This window comes from Falco rusticolus, chromosome 4 (genome assembly GCF_015220075.1).
Source record: "Falco rusticolus isolate bFalRus1 chromosome 4, bFalRus1.pri, whole genome shotgun sequence".
In the NCBI taxonomy this organism is placed as follows: Eukaryota; Metazoa; Chordata; class Aves; order Falconiformes; family Falconidae; genus Falco; species Falco rusticolus.
In genome coordinates this window covers 38,233,311-38,254,599 of record NC_051190.1, presented here as the reverse complement: position 1 = coordinate 38,254,599, position 21,289 = coordinate 38,233,311, and the positions used below count along the sequence as shown (strand labels likewise).

Sequence of the window (21,289 nt, the reverse complement as noted above, 5' to 3'; positions counted from 1 at the left end):
GATGCAAAATCATACTGAATGACACACTCCAGCCACAACTTGCAACAATATAAACTTGAAATCTCTGAAACCATAGATAGATGTTTCTGTAGGGAGAAGCTAATTCCATCTGCAAGAACAAGGAAGGAAAAGGCACAAGCATGTCTTAATAACGTTTCATATAGATACAGAACATTTTTAACACCCTATTTAGGAAACTGCCCTTCTTTTGTAATTACTTCTGTAAGGAACAAATGACAGAAAAGTGTGACCAAAGATGAAAGAGAAGATGCAAGGATGCTGAGGATGGTGCGGTTATGGTAAGTGGGCCAATAAAGGTTACCTGCCTCCTCTTGGTCCATGCTGTTGACCGTGATACAAGTGATCTCCACATAGCAACAACTCATCTGCACGCCGCCTGCAAATCTGCACAGCTCAGTTCAACTGAGAAGGGGAACTACTGCAATGATTAACATTCTCCATCCTCCTCAGTGTTAGCAAAGCTTTTTTAAAGACTGATGACAGTCAAAATGAATGTGGACATGAGGCAAAATTTTCAGAGGTTCCTAGCTACCAGTGTTTCCCTTGGTCTCTGTAGCACATGCCCGTCCCAAGACCTCCCTCTCTAACAGTGGGTCCCAACATTTTCTGACTGAGCCTCACAGCTGCATATTCTTTTCCTACCTTGTCCTCCCTATCTGGTTTCTTGGTTTCTCCCAGTCAGTCTTAAGATTTAAAGATGGTCAGTGGTTTAAACAAGTCTTGCCCCTGCCCCAGCAAGCATTTATGACACAGCCTCCCCATTGCTATGTCTTTGGAACAATGGAGTAAGGAAGGGATCAATCAGCCATCTGAATTTCAACCTCACTGGCTGTTGCAGCCTACACAGTGCATATGGCAAAGAAAATCTACAGGGAGGAAAAAAAAAAAAAAAAAGACATCTACCAAATGTCATGGGGACAAATTCATAAACTCATGTCCTGGTTTTAGCTGGGATAAAGTTAATTTTCTTCTTAGTAGTTAGTATAGTGCTGTGTTTTGGCTCTGATGTGAGAACAATGTTGACAATGCACTGATGGTTTTAGTTGTTGCTGGGTGATGTTTATACTAAATCAAGGACTTTTCAGTTCCTTGGGCCCTGCCAGCCAGAGGGCTGGGGGAGCACAGGAAATTGGGAGGGGACACGGCCAGTACAGGTGACCCAAGCTAGCCAAAAAGTTATTCCATACCATATGACATCATGCTGAGTATATAAACTGGGGGAAGAAGAAGGAAGGGGGGGACATTTGGCATTATGGCATTTGTCTTCCCCAGTAACCATTACATGTGATGGAGCCCTGCTTCCCTGGGGACAGCTGAACACCTGCCTGCCCATGGGAAGTGGGGAATTAATTCCTTGCTTTGCTTTGCTTGTGCATGCAGCTTTTGCTTTACCTATTAAATTGTTCTTATCTCAACCCTGGAGTTTTACATTCCTTTCTGATCCTTCTCCCCATCCCTCTGGGTGAGGGGGAGTGAGCAAGCAGCTGTTTGGTGCTGGGTTGCCGGCTGGGGTTAAACCACAGCAACTCAGAAAATGTCCACAGATCAGTGAAATAATGGGTACAGATATAATCATTGCCTGATACTGTGATTACAGGCACAAGTTAAGACAGCTGTAGCTGGCAATTCAAAGTCAGTCAAATAAGCAGTCACCCTGCGCTGCACCCCGGGCCGCTCGCTCCTTCCCTTTTTTCACTCTCTCACTCTGGTGCAAGCATTTGTGCAGCGACACATAAGAAACCTGGTGAAAACTAATCCATCAAAACAAAATTAAGCCAGGCAAACTCCTTGTTGCAGTTCAGCATGCGGCTACACAAATTCTTGACAGGCACAGTGGAGGATAAGATGTTGCAGTTGTGGGAAAAACAGCAGGGGTAGGAAGATGGGGTACTGTTTGTTTCAGCTTCAGTGCTGGTTTATGAACTCAAAATACAAGATAAATGAAGTCTAAGAAAATGGTTTAACCATACATACGAGCCACTTCTCCCCCTTTCCTCTAGCCTCTTACTTGTGCTGCTGTCAGCAGCTCAGCTGATGTTGTAGCAAGCCAGCCCAGAGACTTAACTGGCAGGAAAAAGTTGGTTTTCTACTGGTTTATGTTTCTGAATCACTCAATGCACACTCAGTCAAACGCTGCTGTCAGCCCAAGGGAGTTGCTGGACTGTACATTGTCCCTTTCAAGAGTAGCCCATCACTCCATCAGTTCAGCTGTGCTGCCAAACTACACCCTGCAAAAGCTTATCAAAACCTGCAGCAACAAAAACTTTCAAAAGGGCAGCCTCAGACCAGTTGGAACCAGGATAGCATCAGTTAAGTTCGGTTTACAGTCCTTAACAAGCAAGATCTTCAAAGAAGGGGGCAGAAGCGATGGGCAGATCATATATCTAGAAAGTAAATGGAATTTATCATGTAATTTTTTAAAGTTACATACTTACTTAAAAGAATCCATGGCGAAATCTTAGCTCTGTTAAATTAGTGAAAGAATTATAACAGCTTTATTGGTTTAAGATTTTGGGTGTAAAACCAATGACAACTTATAAACAGCGGAGTCAGTGGTAGCTTCAGCTTCTCTTTCTACCTGCTGCTTTTAATGACTGCTGTCATCAGGCTGCAGCTTTTGGCCTCAGCGGCTTCCACCTTCACTGCAGACACCACTCCCCACACTTCACATTATTCACACTTAACAGCCACGATTTATATCAGCTCAGTGAAAACAAGACCATGCTGATCAGAGATGCTGTTCTGTTTTAGGCTGGCCACCTCTGTGTGACCCAGGGCTTCTCAAATGTGACAAGGGAGAGAAGCTAAGGGCGTGACGGACCGTAACACCATAGATACTCTTTCAACACATACACGTCGTACAACGGACTAGCACTCCACACAGGACAACAGTCCAGCTTTCTGCGCGGAGTGGCAGAGTGACAGCTCCATGAAACAAGAGGTGTAGCCTTGACCTCGTGAAGCACCTGCAGGGAACAGCCTGGGCACCTCGGGATGCTGTACGAGCCGGAGCCAACATTTAGGTGCCCTGTTCAGTCTCTCCAGTAAACAAACAAGGCTGAAATGCTGCAGGCAAACGCTGCATGTATCTTACTCTACAAGTAAACTTTACCCAAATTAAAGTGGCCGCATACACTGTGGAATCACAGTATCAAATTAATGCAATTAAAGTGCCAATTAGCACAACCCAGACCCAACCTGCCCTGTCAGAGGGAGCTCCCAGACCTTTCAGGACAGCAGAGATCACTGAGGCTGAAAATCCTGCTTTAGAGGCAGAGATGGAACTTTTCCTTCTCTCTCTCATACATTATGCAGCGTTTTCTAGGTGTAAATCTGCCCTTCAATGAGTAATCAAATCAATCACTTTGCAAACTCAAAGCAGACAGCTTAGTGAAATGGGCAGCAAGGCAGGACTGTGTTGCTAATGCTTAGAACAACCCCAGCTCCAAGGGACCTTCAGAAGCCACCAGCCCAACCTTCTGCTTGAAGAAGGATCAGACCAGAGTGGCTCAGGGCTTGAGCTCGTTGGATCTTAAAAACATCCAAGGAGAGAGAGACCTATCAACTTGTCTGGGCAACCTGTTCCAATACCTGACTATCCAAATGGTGAAAAAGTTTCCTTATATCAAGTCAGAACTATTTTTCATTCCTAGTAACTTATTCATGTCTTTTAGAATCAGGGCTCAGTTCACCTTAGTCACCTGTCATGTCACCAGCCTCCCTCAGCAGGCACCTTATATTGTGACACAGAAGCAAACGGTCTATACAGAGACAGCAGCAACAGGAAATAAAGAATACTTTTGTTGAAATACTAGGACAAACAAAGGCTTTTAAAACAAGTAAGTTTCACCTATGTTTACAATCAACTGTGCTTTTTTCATGCCCAATTCAGCAAGAAAGTTACCGGTCTTCTACAGCACACTGAATGCACTAAAGACAAATGTATATTTTTTGCAGAACAGAGTCTGAACGAGAACAATACAGATATTCTGTATCTCAGTCTACTTTAATTGGCAAGGCAGATGGCTTTCCATCTCACATCTGACTATGAAAGTCTTTGGCATTCCAAACAGCAATAGAACAAAACACATGGCTGTTTGGCAGAATGTTTTAATATAATCTAACCTATTGCTCTTCAGACAAATAAAACGTCAATTGTGAGTTCCTGCAGCAGGGTAAATGGAAGCTGACTCTGAAAATATTTTTTTACAGAAAACTATGGAAAAGCAGAGCCTGAGAAATGCTTTTTCATTTATTGACTATGCTTTCTAATTTCTTTAAGAGAAAGATTACTGAACAGCATGCAATTACAACGACATGCAAACTACACACAACCTTGTGCAGGGTCTGGGATGGGGGAGATTGGTTGGGGCTTTTTTGTTTTTAATCAGAGGCCAATATACCACCATGGAGAATATTCTCCAGCAGCAGCCTCACAGACAACTAGCTCTGCCACTGACCCGGTGCTTGCCTTGAGGCAAGCGATCCAGGATTTCAATAAGCCACATGGTTTCTTGCCTGCCAGTCCCTTACGATACCCCTAATGCTGCTAAGTATTGGCTTAATAACATCAAGCTGCTGAAATCAGGAGATAGAAGACAACTCTGCCCCTGCAGATTGCAAAGCAGCAAGTCTAAAAGGCTCAAGATCAGAAAGAATAAAATGACGCAGTATATGATCATTTGAAACATGTCAGCTGTTTCTAAGTTAAACTCAAACTTCTGTTGGGAAGGTTGTGCAGAAAACAGTACCAGGATTTTGAATATAAAGAATCTGTGCCCTGCAGCCAGCTGCCAGACAACATGGTTACCACTAAGGAGAAAGAAAAGGGAAAGAAGTGGGGAAAAATAGGAAGGGGGTAGGTATAGAAGAATGGGACAATTGCAGCTCGCTCTTTTTTTGTTTGGATGCTGGCATTTTAATTTTTGCCTAGGCTATGCCTTCTGTTCTCAGGCATCATCCCAATCCCAGAAATCTATGCTCTATGTATAACCTTTTCATCTTAGTAAGGGAAAACAATGTTTCCTTCTGCGGTTTTTTTTTTCCTTGTGATTTGCCAGAGAATAGCAGTAAACCTATTGCTCTATAGTACACTTAAAGCGAACCATTTTGATGATGGATTGAACCACCTCATCTTCACCTTGCCTATTAATCTCAGCAGCTGCTTCTTGCTTTGTTATAGAACAAAGCGGCTGAGAATAGCTCTTGGTACACGCACACAATGACATTTGTTTTTCATAATAGAGTGTTGCCACTCATTCAGCAGGGGTGAGATATAAGGAAGAGGAGAAATTGTGCAGTGCCTGAACAGAGAATGTGACAGCACTTTTAATAAGAGGAAGCCTGCTAGCTACAACAGAAAGGTAAGTGAACACATCACTGAGGTTGCACAGCTAAGGTTCACGATAGCATGAGGTACCAACTAACCTGGAACTGTTCTTAAAGAATAGTAGATGACACTTCCTATCATGCTGAACTACTACTAAATACCTCGCTCTACATTCCCGTCCAGTTTTATTATTTGAATTGGAACATGGCTATAGTTATGCCTGACTAAAAGTGACTGCAATGCTATGGGGTTTGTTCCTTTTTATTCTGTTGAGGAATGAAGATTATGGGAAAGAGAGAAGATCTATCTGAAAAAGTGGGACAGAAGACTCTTTACCAACAGGCTCACTAACCTATGAGGAGGGCTTCAGACTAGGTCTGTCAGGGAATAATGATGATAGTGATAGCCTGACCAGAAACAGGGGCACTGTGAACAGTGAAGGGGAAGCTCTGGTATGTTCCGTGTGATGGCAGCGCAAGTGGGATCCCACTCAAATGCCCCAACACAAGTACATACAATCAGGAAACAAAACAGGGGGAGTTAGAAGATGCATAGGTGCATAGCTTTGATCCCATCAGGATTACAGAAATGTGGTGAGACAGCTTTCATGTTTGGACGATTGCACTAGGTGAATATAGGTGCTCTAGAAAGGACAGGCTGGGAGATGAGGAGGGGTTGCTCCCTCTGCAAAGCATTCTGAATGTGCGGAACATTGCCTTCTGATAGGTGATGAGCCCTTTGAGAGTTGGTGGTTAAGGATCAGAAGTCAAACTGCTGACCTATGAAACAACACAGATCACACTGCATAAACTAATATTCATTTTAACCTTGAACTTTTAAATGCTTATTGTTAACAGACCATCCCACTTCAGTAAAAAAGACAAAACCAAGTCACAGCTGGCAATATGACCAGAGTGGTCTTTTGGTTTCCCATCTCTTGTCTACAGTCTTTTGACTGGGACTTTTGTTTTCCTACAAAAGTTACCAAAACTTAAAATTAAAGATTTCCTTTCCATATCACATGACGTTGCACACACTAAACAGTGTAGAACCACAGAGAAGCTGGCTTGCAGCTACTTAGAGCCAGCAACAAAGTGGGACTCTGGCTTTCTGGCACTGAGATAGATTTTGCATCTAGAGGTTATTCTTCTTTACCTGATGACACCACCTCAGTAATTATGAAGTGCTGTCTCTGTGACAGAGCTCTCTGACGAACACAGAAGCAGCAGACTCCCTCAAACCCCCAGTATTAGGTGAAGTACAGTGCTTTAGAGAATGTGGTCTTCAAACAAATGCTGCTCCAAATAGAGTTCTGCCCCAGAAAAGAAAACATGACCTTGTTCTAGCAGATTCTCTGGATCCCTCATTAATGTTCATGCTAATGAATACTTAGCTTTTACAGACATTTATGCATCCTTGCCATTTTGGCCTGGCCTGAGGAGCATCTGAAAGCCATCACCACTGGCCATTTAAACTTTTATAGAGGTCATCCTTCCAGTGGATGAACACACATTTAATGAATTGAAAATCATCAACACCTATTATAAGACCATCTGTCTCCTTATTCTCATTACTCCCATTTTTCCCCTCCCTTCAATGTGCTGAAACAGTTATTGCCTCTCATCATTAATAGTAATTTTGCAGTAATAATTTCCACTGAAACACATCTAAAGCATACTTGAGTATTTTATACACTTAACTGATACCAGAAATTCATCAACTGTTATCATAATACTGGCACCACCACTGCCAGTTGAAGGAGACTGGATTAATCTCTGCTGTAGTGTCATTATTTTAAATTAATAATTTGATTCATTTTCCTTCTTCAGAAAAAGCTGGGTTTCTCTAATGTTGAAACTTCTTCTGCCCCCGCTAAACATTACCTGTCATTGATATCTATTTTCAGAAGAATCAAATTATTTTGAAAAATTGCAAAACTTACACTACTTCACAATGTGACTCTGTCTTTCTAGGTTATTCTTTTCCTGCTTTAAGCCCTGCTAACCTTGCATTTTGCTGCTTCTTGTGGAAGAATTGTTCACTAAGAGTACTGTACTAGATACAGTAAAAGTACTTCAATAAATGGGGCAAAATATTAGTCAAGCTGACAGAATAGCACTTATCCAAGTGAAACACCAAATCCAACTTGGCAGGCTCAGTAGATAGAGACCAAAGAGCGCTCATGTTGGTCCATTCAAAGTACACAGGTGCCACAGAACATATCATCCTCCCCCAAGAAATTGTGACACACCAACTCCAGTGATCACATTAACCAAAATTAACAATTAGCTCCGTTAGATAACTACTGAAGTGCACTTCCATCAACAGAAGTCACAAAAATACCTCCAAAGTTTATTGAAAGGTCTATCTTCTTAAGGAAAAGCATGTTAATTAACTTAACTTCATTCATGCAATCATAAAAATTAGGAGAAAAGCTAAAATGTTTTCTAGTGTAAATGAAATGAATCATAAAGGAAAGCTATCATAGTAAAAAAAAATAAATCTAGCATGGGCTCTTACGGTGATTTTGTTTTAGGGAATAGTCTTTAGGAAGGTAACTGCTATCGGGGATCTGTGGGAAAAAGGAGAAAGGAACAGGGTGCCCAGCTGAGCCTTTGCATGGGGTCATGTGAGTAGCAGAAGGCAGAGACAGGAAAAGATGCAATTTATGGCTTAGGGTACCTACAATGACCCTATTCTAAGGCAGCGGCTCTTAATGATACTGTGCTCAGGCTACACAAAACCAGACAGTGACGTGTACTCAAAAAACGCGCTTAAGGTAACAGGATGTAACGCAATCCTCAACAAGTATTTTAAAATTAGATTGGTTTAATATGCATCTCATACACTTTTTTCTACAGATTCCAAAAGAACTTCGCAAGTTCTGACTTCAGCACATCCAGCTCAAATGCTGCAATAACCACTTTGCAAAGTAGATAAATTGGAGTTGAAGTGAACAGCACACTTAACATGAAGTTGCGAGGTAGCGTCCTGAGACTTAAGGCAGAGCAGTTACTGTTCCTCTTGAAGAAGCAGACCATGCATGAAGGTCTCACCTAGACATTAATACCTTCCCTTTGGGAACTCAAAAGGAAGGAACTAAACAGAAAGAGCAAATGAGCTCAGAGGGACAAATTCTAGCACGCTAATTGTTTATTTTTGCACTATGGAATGGGGTTTCTGACCTGCCTATAGACTAGGATGTCATACTAATGCTTTGTATGAACTCTCTTTGCATCTCTCTGCAGCTTTGCCCTCATTCTCATACAGTAAATAAGTAAGTCTCCTAGTAGCATGTTTCTTGAGCAACTTTTGATGCAATATAAAAGCTTTCTGCACAGGTTAGTCCACTTTTTTCTGTGACTACACATTACACGTTTTTCCTTAGAACAGTGGAATAGCGAACAGCTTGCCCAAAGAGGCTGCACAGTCTCTGTCCTTGGAGGCTTTCAAGACTGGGCTGGACAAAATCTTGAGCAATGTTGTCTGATGCTATAGCAAACTTTGCTTTGAAAAGAATTAATCGGTGAATCAGTGACCAAGAAAGCAGGTTTAAAAGTTATTTAGGTATTTTGACTGGTTTTCTATTAAAATAAACCAACAAACCCACCCAAAACTTTCCACCTCAAATACTCCTCTCCACTGCTGTACTCTACTTGTTTTGGGCTATATATTAGGATGCATGGCAATTCAAGGAATTTGACATAAGCTACATGAAAGCTCACAGAAAGGATACCAGTCCAGCTCTGTGCAACCTCATCCCCTTCATTATGAGCTCTGCCAATTCCGGAGTCAACAAGGCTTCAAATCTTCCTTTACTCCATGACCCACCGCTCCTCCCTCTTTCCGAAGCTCTGATGATTAGGATCCCTTCTTGCATGCACACATGCCCCCTATTTCCATTACTTCTTGGGCCAGCCAGCTCTCCCCACACCTTCATGTGCATTTTGCACAGTATGGATCACTTCTTTTCAGACTGATGTACCTTTTCCCTTGACTAGCTCCATTTGCTCAACAGCAACGAGAAAAAGGCACCATAAATATGGAGAAGCCTTTCCAAAAAACCAGACAACATATACCAAATGCTTCTGCTGAACTGCTTTCTCAACACAGCTCCTACAGCATGCTTTGCTGCACCACCGACAAGAGCTGCCTCATTATTCACATAAATTGGGTCATTTTGAGCGCAAGGAGTTTTGTGCTGTCATGATTCACCAAAACAAGCACCACCATAAACGCCTGTTTCGGTTGGTTAAAGCAGCACAGGAATCCTGCCTACAGGCACATCTAGCATGATTACACTAGGTTAAGGTTTTCCTTTCAGATTCAGCAAGATACAGATTCAATAAAGCTGGCTAAAGGCTTGAAGTCAAAGGTCCCAAGGGGATGTAAGAAATACTCTTGAACCATACAGGAACCACAGGTCAGAGCTAAGGAAACATTAGAGGAAACACAGCACTGAGCACACCGCTGAGGATTTACGTGACCATTTACGACAGGGCATGGCTCGAGAGGATGGAGGATGGTGAAGAGACAGAAGACAAAAGCATTGATAAGGCACTGACAGAGATTGCAACACAAGGCTAGTTGAGATCACAGGCCTTTAAATCATCTGCCAGCACTGAGAGAAATCTAAACAGAATGAAGAAAAAAAGAAGCAACAACAACAAAAAAAAGACCCAGACTAACACTTTCTGCTCAGAATTTTCCAGTTAAAGTACTTTCATACAAGAAGCTTCAAGTCAGCAAAAAAACGCAGGAATTCACTACTGCCTAAAATCACATGACAGAGGATGGACTTTAACCTGTGAATCAAATTTATTCATCATTAGATACAATGCAAGTTTACCATAATGACAAGTCCTCTCCATTTTCCTATTTGCTTTTGTGGAAGGTATGAATTATAGTAACTCAATAACAGCTCATTGAGCATTCACTTCATGTCTTCCATTTTTATTGTATCAAGCTTACAAGCAATATTGGTTGGATATGGGATTTATTTGAATTAATGTACAATTCTGTAATGTAAACCTGAGGTCAGTTTGCAGTGACTGAAGAAATTATCATCCAAATTAATATTGATTGGAAGTTAGTAGTCACAGCTGTGTCTTGTTCACCACCATAAAGCAGTCACTGCCACATCACTGCTAGAATCTAATATCAGAATTATCCTCTCCCTGTGTCACTGATAGCACAAACCCTTGTCGGGATTATTGGCTCTTTTCAAGGAGAGAATTTATTAAAGAGTAGTTTTCTTGGTGAATTTCATGGTTCCAGGAATTGATAATGGAATCTGTTGCCTTCCATCTTGAGATCAATTACCTCCAATACAGCCCATGTTTCTTATACCAAAGAATCTCTTCAACAGGGGGCTGACACACACTTCACTTTATTTCTTATTTCCCACCAGTCAAATCCCAAATCAAGAGGCAGCACCAGCAAGCCCCTTCCTAACAGTCTTTTGTTAGAGCCCTAGCACAGGAATTAGAGACCTGGTTTTTATGATTTCTCTGGCTTGAAAACACTTGTACTCCTAGTTCCTGCTCACCAGGACAGTGCTCTAGCTACTAGCTTAAAAGACTAGGATAAAACTATTTTTAAATACCTCATTGTGGTGGGTTAGAGTAGAAGAAAGTAAAGATAAAGTAATGGTGCAGACAAATCTCTCTTTTGAAAGGGGATAGCAAGCACTGTTTCTAGGACTGTTCACATGCATCAGGCTATGATCCTTTAACACAAAACCTCTGCACAACCAGCATCAGGTTTCACCTGACACATCCTTCTTTCTAGTTTAAATCACTCTGTGTTCTTCTGCAAGAAATCCGAACTGCAACACAGGAAATTCCATCTGAATATGAAGAAAAAACTTTACTGTGAAGGTGACAGAGTCCTGGAATAGGGTGCCCAGAGAGGCTGTGCAGTCTCCTTCTCTGGAGACATTCAAAACCTGCCTGGATGTGATTCTGTGCAACCGGCTCTAGGAGACCCTGCTTCAGCAGGCGGTTGGACTAGATGATTCCCAGAGGTCTCTTCCAACCTCGACCATTCCGTGATTCTTCTAACCACTCAGCTCAAGTAGTAGGATACAGGATAGCTTCATTCCAGCCTACTCTACAGATTAAAAACCAGGAGCTGTTGGTTTAAAAATCTTTGTGGCCGAGCAGGAACTGAGCTGCAGGATGCTATATATGAAGCCCTTGTTTCTTGTTAAAACGTGGCCACTAGCAGGTATTTGAGGTGAATGCAGCACTGCCAAAATGAGTTAGACCCTGCTTAACAGGCCAGGCTCTGACCAGGTCAGGTTTGTCTTCAGTCCTCTCAAAGATGCAACAAAGCTTGAGTAGGAGGCAGGCATATAGCCCTCCAAGTCAACAAATTTTTAAAAAGGAGAGTCTCAGAATGTAGTGGCCTAAAATGGAGATTTCCGTTGATTTCAGAACTACATCGAGCTCAAGGTAAGCCCAAATGAGAATGTAAATGGATTTCTAGCAAAACAAATGTGACTCTCAATTCCCAGGCAGAAAGGTATACTGCTTGCCCTAGGATTTCTTACTTTTCCTTAGTCCTGATGTTTGACCCTGCTGCAATGCTTCTGAAATGGTATGGCTCACAATTTGGCCCACTGGTTATCTCAATATCAGAATCATCTTCAAAGAATCCCGACAGTATTCTGGAGCTCTCAGAGGAGAGGGCAATGACTGTGCAAGGTGCAGTAACTCGCACTGCAGCCTGGGCTATAGGTGGGTGTTAGACAAGGGTTCTGCCAGGACACCTGTCCAAGAGGTCTACTGTTCATACGTGCATAGTATTTAATTTTCACATTTCACAGCACTGAACTAGACATTGTTTCTACACAGCCAGAAACCCAAAAATTATTTTACTTTTTAAACATTTAAAACCTCAAACCTTACTGTTTTGCACATTATGAGATTATGCACGGCTGTGCGAATCAAAATGCTAGTCTCATAGCTACTTTTCTCTGCAGCTAAGTACCAGTAGCAGAGCATAAACCTCCTAAATTTCATACACGTCATTTTAACATTACCTACTTAGGTCATTTGGTGCAAACCACTTGCAAAACATCAGCCCCAAAATAAGAGTTATTTTAACTTTTTCTTTTGATCAAGTCCTTGGTTTCTAATCACCTATTAAAAGGTTTCTTATAATGATTTTTATGTGTTGATCCATGGGGGAGAAAAAATTGATCTGCTTGATCAGAGTTGCTTCAAGTGATCTGACTGTTTCCTATTCTGAGTGAATGTCAAGCTAGATTTCTGTTACATAATTCACACATCTAAAGTAGTTGGGAATATTCAAAAGCGTAATGCAGGCTGACAGGGAAGGCAGAAAGACTATAAGATGAACAATCCACTTACTCTATCTTCTTACCAAATACAACTGGATAAAGAGAATGCTTAAAACCTAAAAGGGAGTACATTCAAAATGCGGTAAATAAAGATTGTTTTTACGCAGTGTTTCTTCTGGAGTAGAATTGCTGCAGAAGAAATTCAGTCAGGCAACCTAAGATCTAAAAGTATTAGAGATCAGACTGTCTGATTTCTATTTGTGAAAAGCATTTATGGGTTTCCAAGCTACACCACTGATGAGAGTCATTACATCTCATACTTCACAGAAGCAACTGACAAACTCACCCTGACTTCGTACACTGCAAAACTGAGTAGATACTCTCCCCGAGTTCTTTCCCCAACTGCAGAGCATTTAATATACAACAGAATTAGCACAATTTTACAATAGCAGCAAGAATGAACCATACTGAGTAGCCTATGTAGGGGGTTTATACCCAGGCATAGCACAGAGCCCTGATGCACAAGGAACCTCTTCACCTCTTCTGCTAAGGAGTTCATGGGCTGCTGAAGGCAGGATATGAATGTTTTCATTGCTCAGAAAAGCCTACAAGTGATGATTAGAGTTTTAATAATTTCTTGTTTGATCTCTAGGTCTGTGAAAAAATAAGTTCTAGAGTCTGTCAGACATTAAGAACTTGAAGCTGTGAGTCAAATGACCCCAAATTTGGGATCCTAGGACAAGTTTGTTCACCCACCTGGCACATCAGCTGTCTGGATAATCTTGATGATCCTGAGTGGATATTCAAGCACTGAGTTGGTTGATCTGATTGAGATCAATTCAGCTGATCTCAATTGTTTTCATTTCCCAGAAAGTTTTCCTATAGCTTTTAACAGGAGACTGTATCAATAAAGCACCAGGAGCTTAGAGAGTATATATAATAAAGCACCCAAGTACTTCAGGGCATTTAGAGGTACCTTTGAGAGTCTAGATCTAGTCACTGTGGTATTGGCAGGGGATTGCAGATTTTTGCTTCAGTAGAATGAATGCACATAGCAACCCTTCCATCTTTTCTACCATGCTTTTCACATGCCCTCCTACATGTTCTCTATCTCCATCTTCTCCTTTGGGTGACCATCATTTCTCAGGCCACCAATTTCCTTGTTCTTTTCTCCTGTGCTTCATTGCCCCTACTGTCTCCCTATGCATTCCCTTCCTCCTCCTCTATTCTTTCCCCACATTTTTCCATTATGGGATTTGTGTGTCTCAGTGCACCAATAACGCCATACTTGTACACCAGACTAAATGGCAAAATAGAAGCAATCAACAATTAAGATGCCTGTGCTTACTTTTACATCTGATATTCAACATAATTCAGCAACACTGGACCAGGAGTGCTCTCCTGGTACCTATAAAAATGTTACCAGTCATAATTCAAATGCACATTAGCTAGAAAATTAAAGACTGTAACCAACGGCTTCTCATATTAACCTTCTGTCTGGCTATTTCAGCAAGAAGACATTGCAATGGGAATGTTTAGATTTAATATTTCATGTGGGACAGCTCAATGCAAAAAGACATGAAAAGCAGCAGAACCAAGGAGTATCTCACAGTGCAGCAGAAGTCAGATATCCCTATTAAATGCATATTCAGAATAAAGCGCCTGCTTCAGGTATGCAGCTCTGATAAAAACCCCATATAAGTTTAATGAAGAAGGGATTTTATTGGGGCAGAGTGGGTCGCAAAGGGAAAGTCACAATTATGTTTATGTTACAGTCTGTTTATGTGGCTTTTCTTTGCTTAATCATGATGGACTGGTTACTGATAGTGTACTGATAGATAATATCATAATAATGAAAAGAAAAACAGTTTAAGCAATCCCAAACCAAAGATAATGACTGCGTGGCTTAGAACAACCTCTTCTATGTGCCCACCACTCCATGGTATTCCCTAGTTGAGATTTCACAGCACTAGCACAAAACAGTCTTAAAATACCTTAGGTGAAAGTAGCTGAAAAAAGAAAGTACTTCAGAGATGTCCTCTGAGAAGCACAACAAAGAATAAGCATATTGTGTCTAGAGAAAAGGCAAATGCTAAAGGATATTGCCAAGTTACTCTGGCATTACACAAGCCAGCTTCAAAACCACCTTTTTGAACTGCATTAGCCTGCGTTGTCCTTTAAGAGAGGCATTCATGTATAGTCTATAGAAAATTTCAACCCCCAAATCTGAAAAACCCTAAAACTGATTTTTAGGGCATCCAAAGTTCTAATAGCTTTCATGTCTAAACATGAGAAACAATTCCATCTTAAAAACAGGATAAAAATTAATGAAGCCTGAATATTTTACAAAGTAGAGAAATGAGGACAAATCTTTGAGGAGACATGGCACATAAATCCCTGCTTCTGCACAGAAATGCAAGAAGATGGATTAAGTCCACGAGCAGCACAAGAGAACAGAAACAGAATAAACGAAGTGGCTGAAAATGAGAAAAGGCTAAGGAAACTGCAAAGACAAAAGGCCCTTGTTTAAATTCCTCAGATCCGATAATAAGTAGCGCATGACAGTTTGTCAGTAAGTGTGAGAAACTCACTCAAAGGAGGAGTCATGTGAGGACTTCTGACATCTCCACAAATGAGAGTTGATAACAGAAAAATGATTTCGTATTTTTCATACATTTCAAAGGGCTCCCACATCAAACAGGCAGGTGCTTTGCAGGTGGTAATTTCATCATCAATTAACTGTTTAGTTCTTGCAATTCATTCAGTTCAGACTCAAAACCAAGCCTTTAAGTTTGTTTTAACAGAGAGAGAGATTTCTCAGCCCAGCACCTGGCAGGAGACTCCTGCCAATTGCTCACCAACCACTGCTCCATATTATTACGGACACAGAGAGGAAAAGGGAACAGCAAGCTCAAAACAACAGGAGCTACAGTTGCATGGAGAGGAGCGCCCTGTGCACCTACCACATGAAAGAACAAACAAAAAAAATCCACACAAACCACCAGCACTGCAGTCTGGAGAGGCTGGAGTGCTTCAGCTGCTCAATGTTACTTAATTAAAACCGTGTGCTTGGGTACAATCTTTAAATCACTTTTCTAATTAGGAAACGCACTCTGGTCCAGGTCATTAGCTGTGCAACGTCAGCAGGGTACCGAAACAGCTCTAAGTCTAACTGCACTAGAGATTAGTCTTGTTATTCAGCAACATTCTCTCAATCAGAACAAAAATTCCCCCTAAAAACATGCACCTAGTCAAGAAAAGGGGTCTGGAAATCAGTCCTCAGTACTGAACAGCACACGGAGGACTGGATTAATCTAATTACATTCCTGTTGCTTTTCTCTGACAAGCTACTTAACAAAATACACACCAATGATAAAAGAATTGACTCTCACTTCTACTACAGAAGATAATTAAGATTTGTTTGGTGGAACAAAAAACAAATCAAGGTTGGAAAAAATCAACATCATTTTCAGTGTTTTTTGGCAGCTGGAGAGAGTGTGTATTAAAATGGATTAAATGTAATTACCCTTGTTACTTTTTCCACAGTTGATTTTGAAAAAGACACAAGATGATAAACTTTAGGACAACATGCAGCATCATTTTGGAGCAGACTGCTTTTTTTTTTTCCAAGCTTGTAATAAACGACCCACAGTTTTGCTTCACCAACAAGTAGCCAAAGTCGATGAAGTATCACCTGAAAAGCAGATCAAGACTGACAGAAGTGCAAGAAACACTCTGGTGTTCCAGGTTGGCAAGAGACTAATCTGAAATGGATTAAACAGTGTGCCATCTTTTAAAAATAGAAAATAAAATAATTGCCTCACTGGTTTGGAAATAGGACTTGCGCCAAGGCAAGTCTCTTGGCTCAGTTGGGACCCACATTCATCTTCTTTCACTTACCAAGTCCTGGAGCCTTATTTTGAGCACTGACATTTCATAATTACTTCAAATAATAGTTTGGACTCCATCACTCCTGAAAATCTGGCTTAAGAGACACATACACACGAAGCCTCTTCTGCTACCAAAGCAACAGCTTCTACAACAAAGCAGTCACAGCTACTTGAGCCACTGTATTGCTGCCCACAAAGAGATGGTTAGAGTCTCAACCTTTAAATATTTGAAGTATTTTTAGATACTTCAATTTTTTGTTCTTGATCCCCATGGTCCTCTATCCAGTTCTGAACAGCAACTGTAAAATGCATTTCCCCCCCCCCCCCCTTTTTAGTTTTGGTCTTCCCTAACACTCTTCAGTGAAAAGATTAACAGACTAATATATAGGAAGTGAAATAAAATGATCTCGGGGTACTTTCAAGGTTAAGCTCAAGTTATAGAACCAGACTTGACAGGTAAGCTTCATGCTGGTTTAAGCTAACACAAAGTATTTAACAGAAACAGGATTCAGCAAGTAACTGGATCACTTGAGGCCATAGTTAAGAGACACTGAAGCACAGACCACCAGACATGGCAAGAACGCATTGCAAATGCAGACGACCTGATGACAATTTGCTTTTAGCATAAGGTGCAACTTAAAAATGTTGCCAGTTCTGATGCCTGCTAATACAGACTGCATACAACAAGTGACAGAAGGGTGCAGAGAAAAACCACATCTTTTTGTCACAAGCTTTAATACTCTTTAATTTTGTACAATGCTGAAGCACTGTTACGTGATTATCCTAGTAAATGAAAAGCCAAACCATATGGGTAGATTTCCAGGTGTCTCAGAGAAAGAAGGAGACAAAGGAAAATAAAAAGTGTTCTCCACATTCTAAGCACAGCCACAGCCCTGAATTGCACAGGTTTTTTCTTTGTCTTATTATCTTTTAACAAAAATCCCCTGAACAAGCTGTACACCAACTCATTACTAACTTCCGTGCATGAATTTATAAAAAGTTTCAGGTAGCTCTGTTCAAAACATTTCTACTTTTGGTATTAAGTCTCTATGGCATTTGAACAGAAGGGAAAAAATCAGATTGTAGGCTTCATTTCAAGATTATGATTTAATTGAGGACATTTTTATTTTTTTTTGGCCAGAGATGTGGGGAAGAACTAGAACATTATAAAACAAGACACATGAAAATACCAAGCTGGCTACAGATTAGAAATACGTGGAATAACGTCCAGAAAGACAGTGCTTATAAAAAGGGAGGTTAATGGGAAATTGGTTCACAATGATTAAAAAGTCAAAATCCCATGTTATCTTCTTAAAAGACAGGTTATTTTATCCCTCAAGCAAATAATGCAGCAAAATATTTGAGGCTTCTCAAAAGAACACAGCATGTCTTTTCCTACATCCAAAAGGTGACGGAAATTACCATATTTTCTCCAGACTGCAGAACAGCCTGAAGCCTGGTTATGAAGGCACCTGTACATTGTACTGTGTGGCTTAGACATGCAGGAACAGAGTGTGGGCAATCATGAAAGGATTCTTCTCTAGAACAACAAGGCTTTCCAAGAAGATATCTCACAGATGCAAGAGAGACAGCTAATAGGAGAAGGGGGACTATAAAGTTACTGAGCCTTATTTGCAGCTGAAGCACAGGTCACAAAATTTTACTGTAACTAAACACAGGTATGAGTCCTTTAAAGGAGAAGACTGAAAAACTTGGGGTCAAATGACTTTTTTTTCACATCAGTAGACATAGAGACACAGCAAAAGCAAAACAGGCAGTCATAGCTAGGCAGAAGGAACATCATGCACAGCTCTCCCACATTTCTGCCAGGAACAAGAGTAAGTTGTGTTGACAAAATAAAACATGATCTGCATTTGAAAGATAGGACAATCCAGAAAGAGGAAGCATTGGTTAACTGAAGGTATAGCACACCCACCAGTATTAAGGTCCAAGGGGAGATCATTCACTGAAACATGTTTTCAGTGAAGAACAGAAGATACACTGGGTAATGACTGTGAGAAGGACGAAAAGCCAAACAAGTAAAACATGAAGCTACAGGAAGCTGAATGAGAGGTTGGCTGAAAGCGCTGTAGTCCAATAAACACAAAAAAGAAAAGCATGGAGCAAGACAAGATAGAGATGCAGATTATCCAGCAGGATACAAAATGCAGAACTACACTGAGCCGATACAATTCAGCAAGTCAACAGAAATAAGAATTTACATCAAACAAAGCTGAAGTCTATGTGAGAGAGGATTCCAGTATATCAGACCTTTCCACTGATACTCTTTGCTGTTTTCATTGAAGAGGACTACTACGAGGAAATTGAAGAGCCTTGTGCTGAGGCACCCTTACACAGTTGTTGGCAGATGATAACAATAAGGAAGATTAGAAATGTTGAAAGCATTCTTCATGAACAAAAAACATCAACGGAAAATGAGTCGGGGGAGTCAGAGACTGGAAAGTGGCATCGCTACACTGGTTTAACTTCACTAACTCAAAAAATAAAGCTGTTTTATGCTCGTCCAAGAGCAGTCACACTTACTGAATTGTCAGTAGACTGCCTGTCACTCAGAGCTGACTCTACAATGTGTAATGTGATGCTTTGGCAAAAAGCTATTAAAACATTTTCTGTTGTAAGGCTGAGAACTACAAGATATACAGTCTTGCTGAGCATTTCTAAGCTGTCTTACCTCAAACATCTCTTGCTCTGTCCGTCGATGATCATCCAGGAGCTGCTCCATGTAGGTCAGATTACGGAATTTTTCTAGGTAACTACTGTATTGTTTCTGCAGTTGCTCCTCAATCTTCTCATACTCATCCATGAAAGCAGGACTGGAGAGAACAAGCACAAACTAATCAGCAAAATATTGACCTGTATATGCAGAATTCTGAAAGAAGCATTTTTGGTTTTGCAGCTTCCTTTTCACATCTACTAAACCAATCTAAAAGGACCTTTTGTTTTAAGGTTCCACACTACTTCAGAGACTAAAAGCATAAGACACAAAAACTCATTAAACCATCCTGCAAAAATTACATATAGCAAAGGAAAGGTTATTGTGTACCCACTACCGTTTCCTTTCAAACAGGCAGAAAGGCAACATTTTGGTCCCTTTAGAAGCAAATCTAACTTAATTATCCTGCTGTTCCATGAGTTAAAAAACCTAGCTTGTAGCATGGCTGGAGACTTATTTGCTACAAAACTGCTGAGACTAGACACCAGTAAGGGCCAATGTCCCGATACAACAGAGCTAACCGTTGCACCCCAAAGAACACTGCTGCTGTCAATGATTCACGCCTACCCAGTGCACTTCCTCCAAAGTGTTACTGATCAAAATGCCTATATGAATCAATGTCATCCCTTCCACGACTCATTTTTTGAATTATTTTTTTTTCTTTTCCCCCATATTAGGTCAAAAATAGAGCATGATCTTGTAGATTGTATAAACCTGAAGTTTAATTAAGGGCAAGAAATCAACCCAAACTGTGAACCTGAAGATCTTGATTTTACAGCGGGCTGTATCACTGCCTAGAGGAACTGATCCTAAAAAAAGATGCATAATGCACTTTTTCTGTTGGTGGCCAAGAACGCTAGAAGCCTCTGGGATCCGAGGGAATGTTTGTACCAGTTGCTGCTTTCAGGAGAACTACCTGACACAATCTATGTTTAATGACAAAGGAAAAGAAAAGACATACTACCTGACCATTTTGTACAGCTCAAGCAGGAATTAAGCAACTCCAACAAATAATATTCTGGCCATTTTTAACAGTCTGAAATTCTGATTTATAATACATGAAAAATCAACAGTCACAATCCAGACTGGGTATTTCCAGAGAAAAGAATCTGTTTTCCACAGGCCATCATCTCAGCCTCATTACAGGCTCCCTCCTCGCTGCTCTAAGCATTAACAATGCACAGTTCCACCATTTATGCTAACACTCATTTATGCAGTAGATAATCAGTTCATAATCTTTACCGAACACTTTGTAGAGTCTGTAGCCTCTTCTGGCTTCTTTCCAGTTCCAATTTTCGTTTTTCAATCTTGGCTTCCAAATTGGCTTCATCCAAAGCCACATTACTCAACATGTCTTTAGTCTTCTGGACTTGTTCCTAAAGGAGAAGGATGGTGAACCATGGCTTGCATTGAAATAATTAGAATTTTCTTTCAGATGCTGAACATTGTTCCATATAATCTCGCATCTCACGTTATCAAACAACATTACAACCATGAGCTAAAACGTAAAATGGCTAGGCAATGAAAATTAAAAAGTTCTTTGTGGTGAGGATAGTGAACTAACTGGGCATTTACAAATTTAAAATACCTGATTTTTTCCAGACATTCTTAAAGAAGAAAGAAGAAAACCCCACAGCTCGCCCTGAGCATTAACATTATTTTTCCTTCCCACTGGAAAAAAGCAGTAAAAGATAGGAAGAAGCGTCCCCCAAAATATCTAACAGGATACATAAGGACATGTCCTGACATGTAAGTATCTGGATAAACTCAGATGAGAAATGCAATTATTTTTGGTACTATTTTAGGGAATTGTAGTTTCCATCTTTTTCTTTTTTCCTCTTTAAGATAATGGTCTGTTTTATAAAGAACTTACTCTATCCAAATATCTTCATCCTTTTCTAAGTCTTGCTTTATGCATCTTTTCAAAATCTGGGAAGCATCCTGAACATTAGAATATGTGCCACAGGAACCAGAAGGGAAAAGTGTGAATATTCCAGTTTATTAAAATG

General features: G+C 40.6%; 1 protein-coding gene across 5 annotated transcripts in view; it reads right to left on the bottom strand.

Annotated features, from left to right (window-relative positions):
• The window catches only part of CLUAP1 (clusterin associated protein 1), a 68,630-nt gene that overhangs the window by 24,052 nt on the left and 23,289 nt on the right, over positions 1-21,289 (bottom strand). For all 5 annotated transcript variants that reach the window (XM_037386319.1, XM_037386321.1, XM_037386322.1 and 2 more), the window contains 2 exons: positions 20,523-20,656; positions 19,239-19,380 (listed from right to left, as the gene is read on the bottom strand). In XM_037386319.1, the coding sequence (XP_037242216.1) occupies positions 19,239-19,380; positions 20,523-20,656 (276 nt within the window). The remainder of the gene's footprint in view (positions 1-19,238; positions 19,381-20,522; positions 20,657-21,289) is intronic.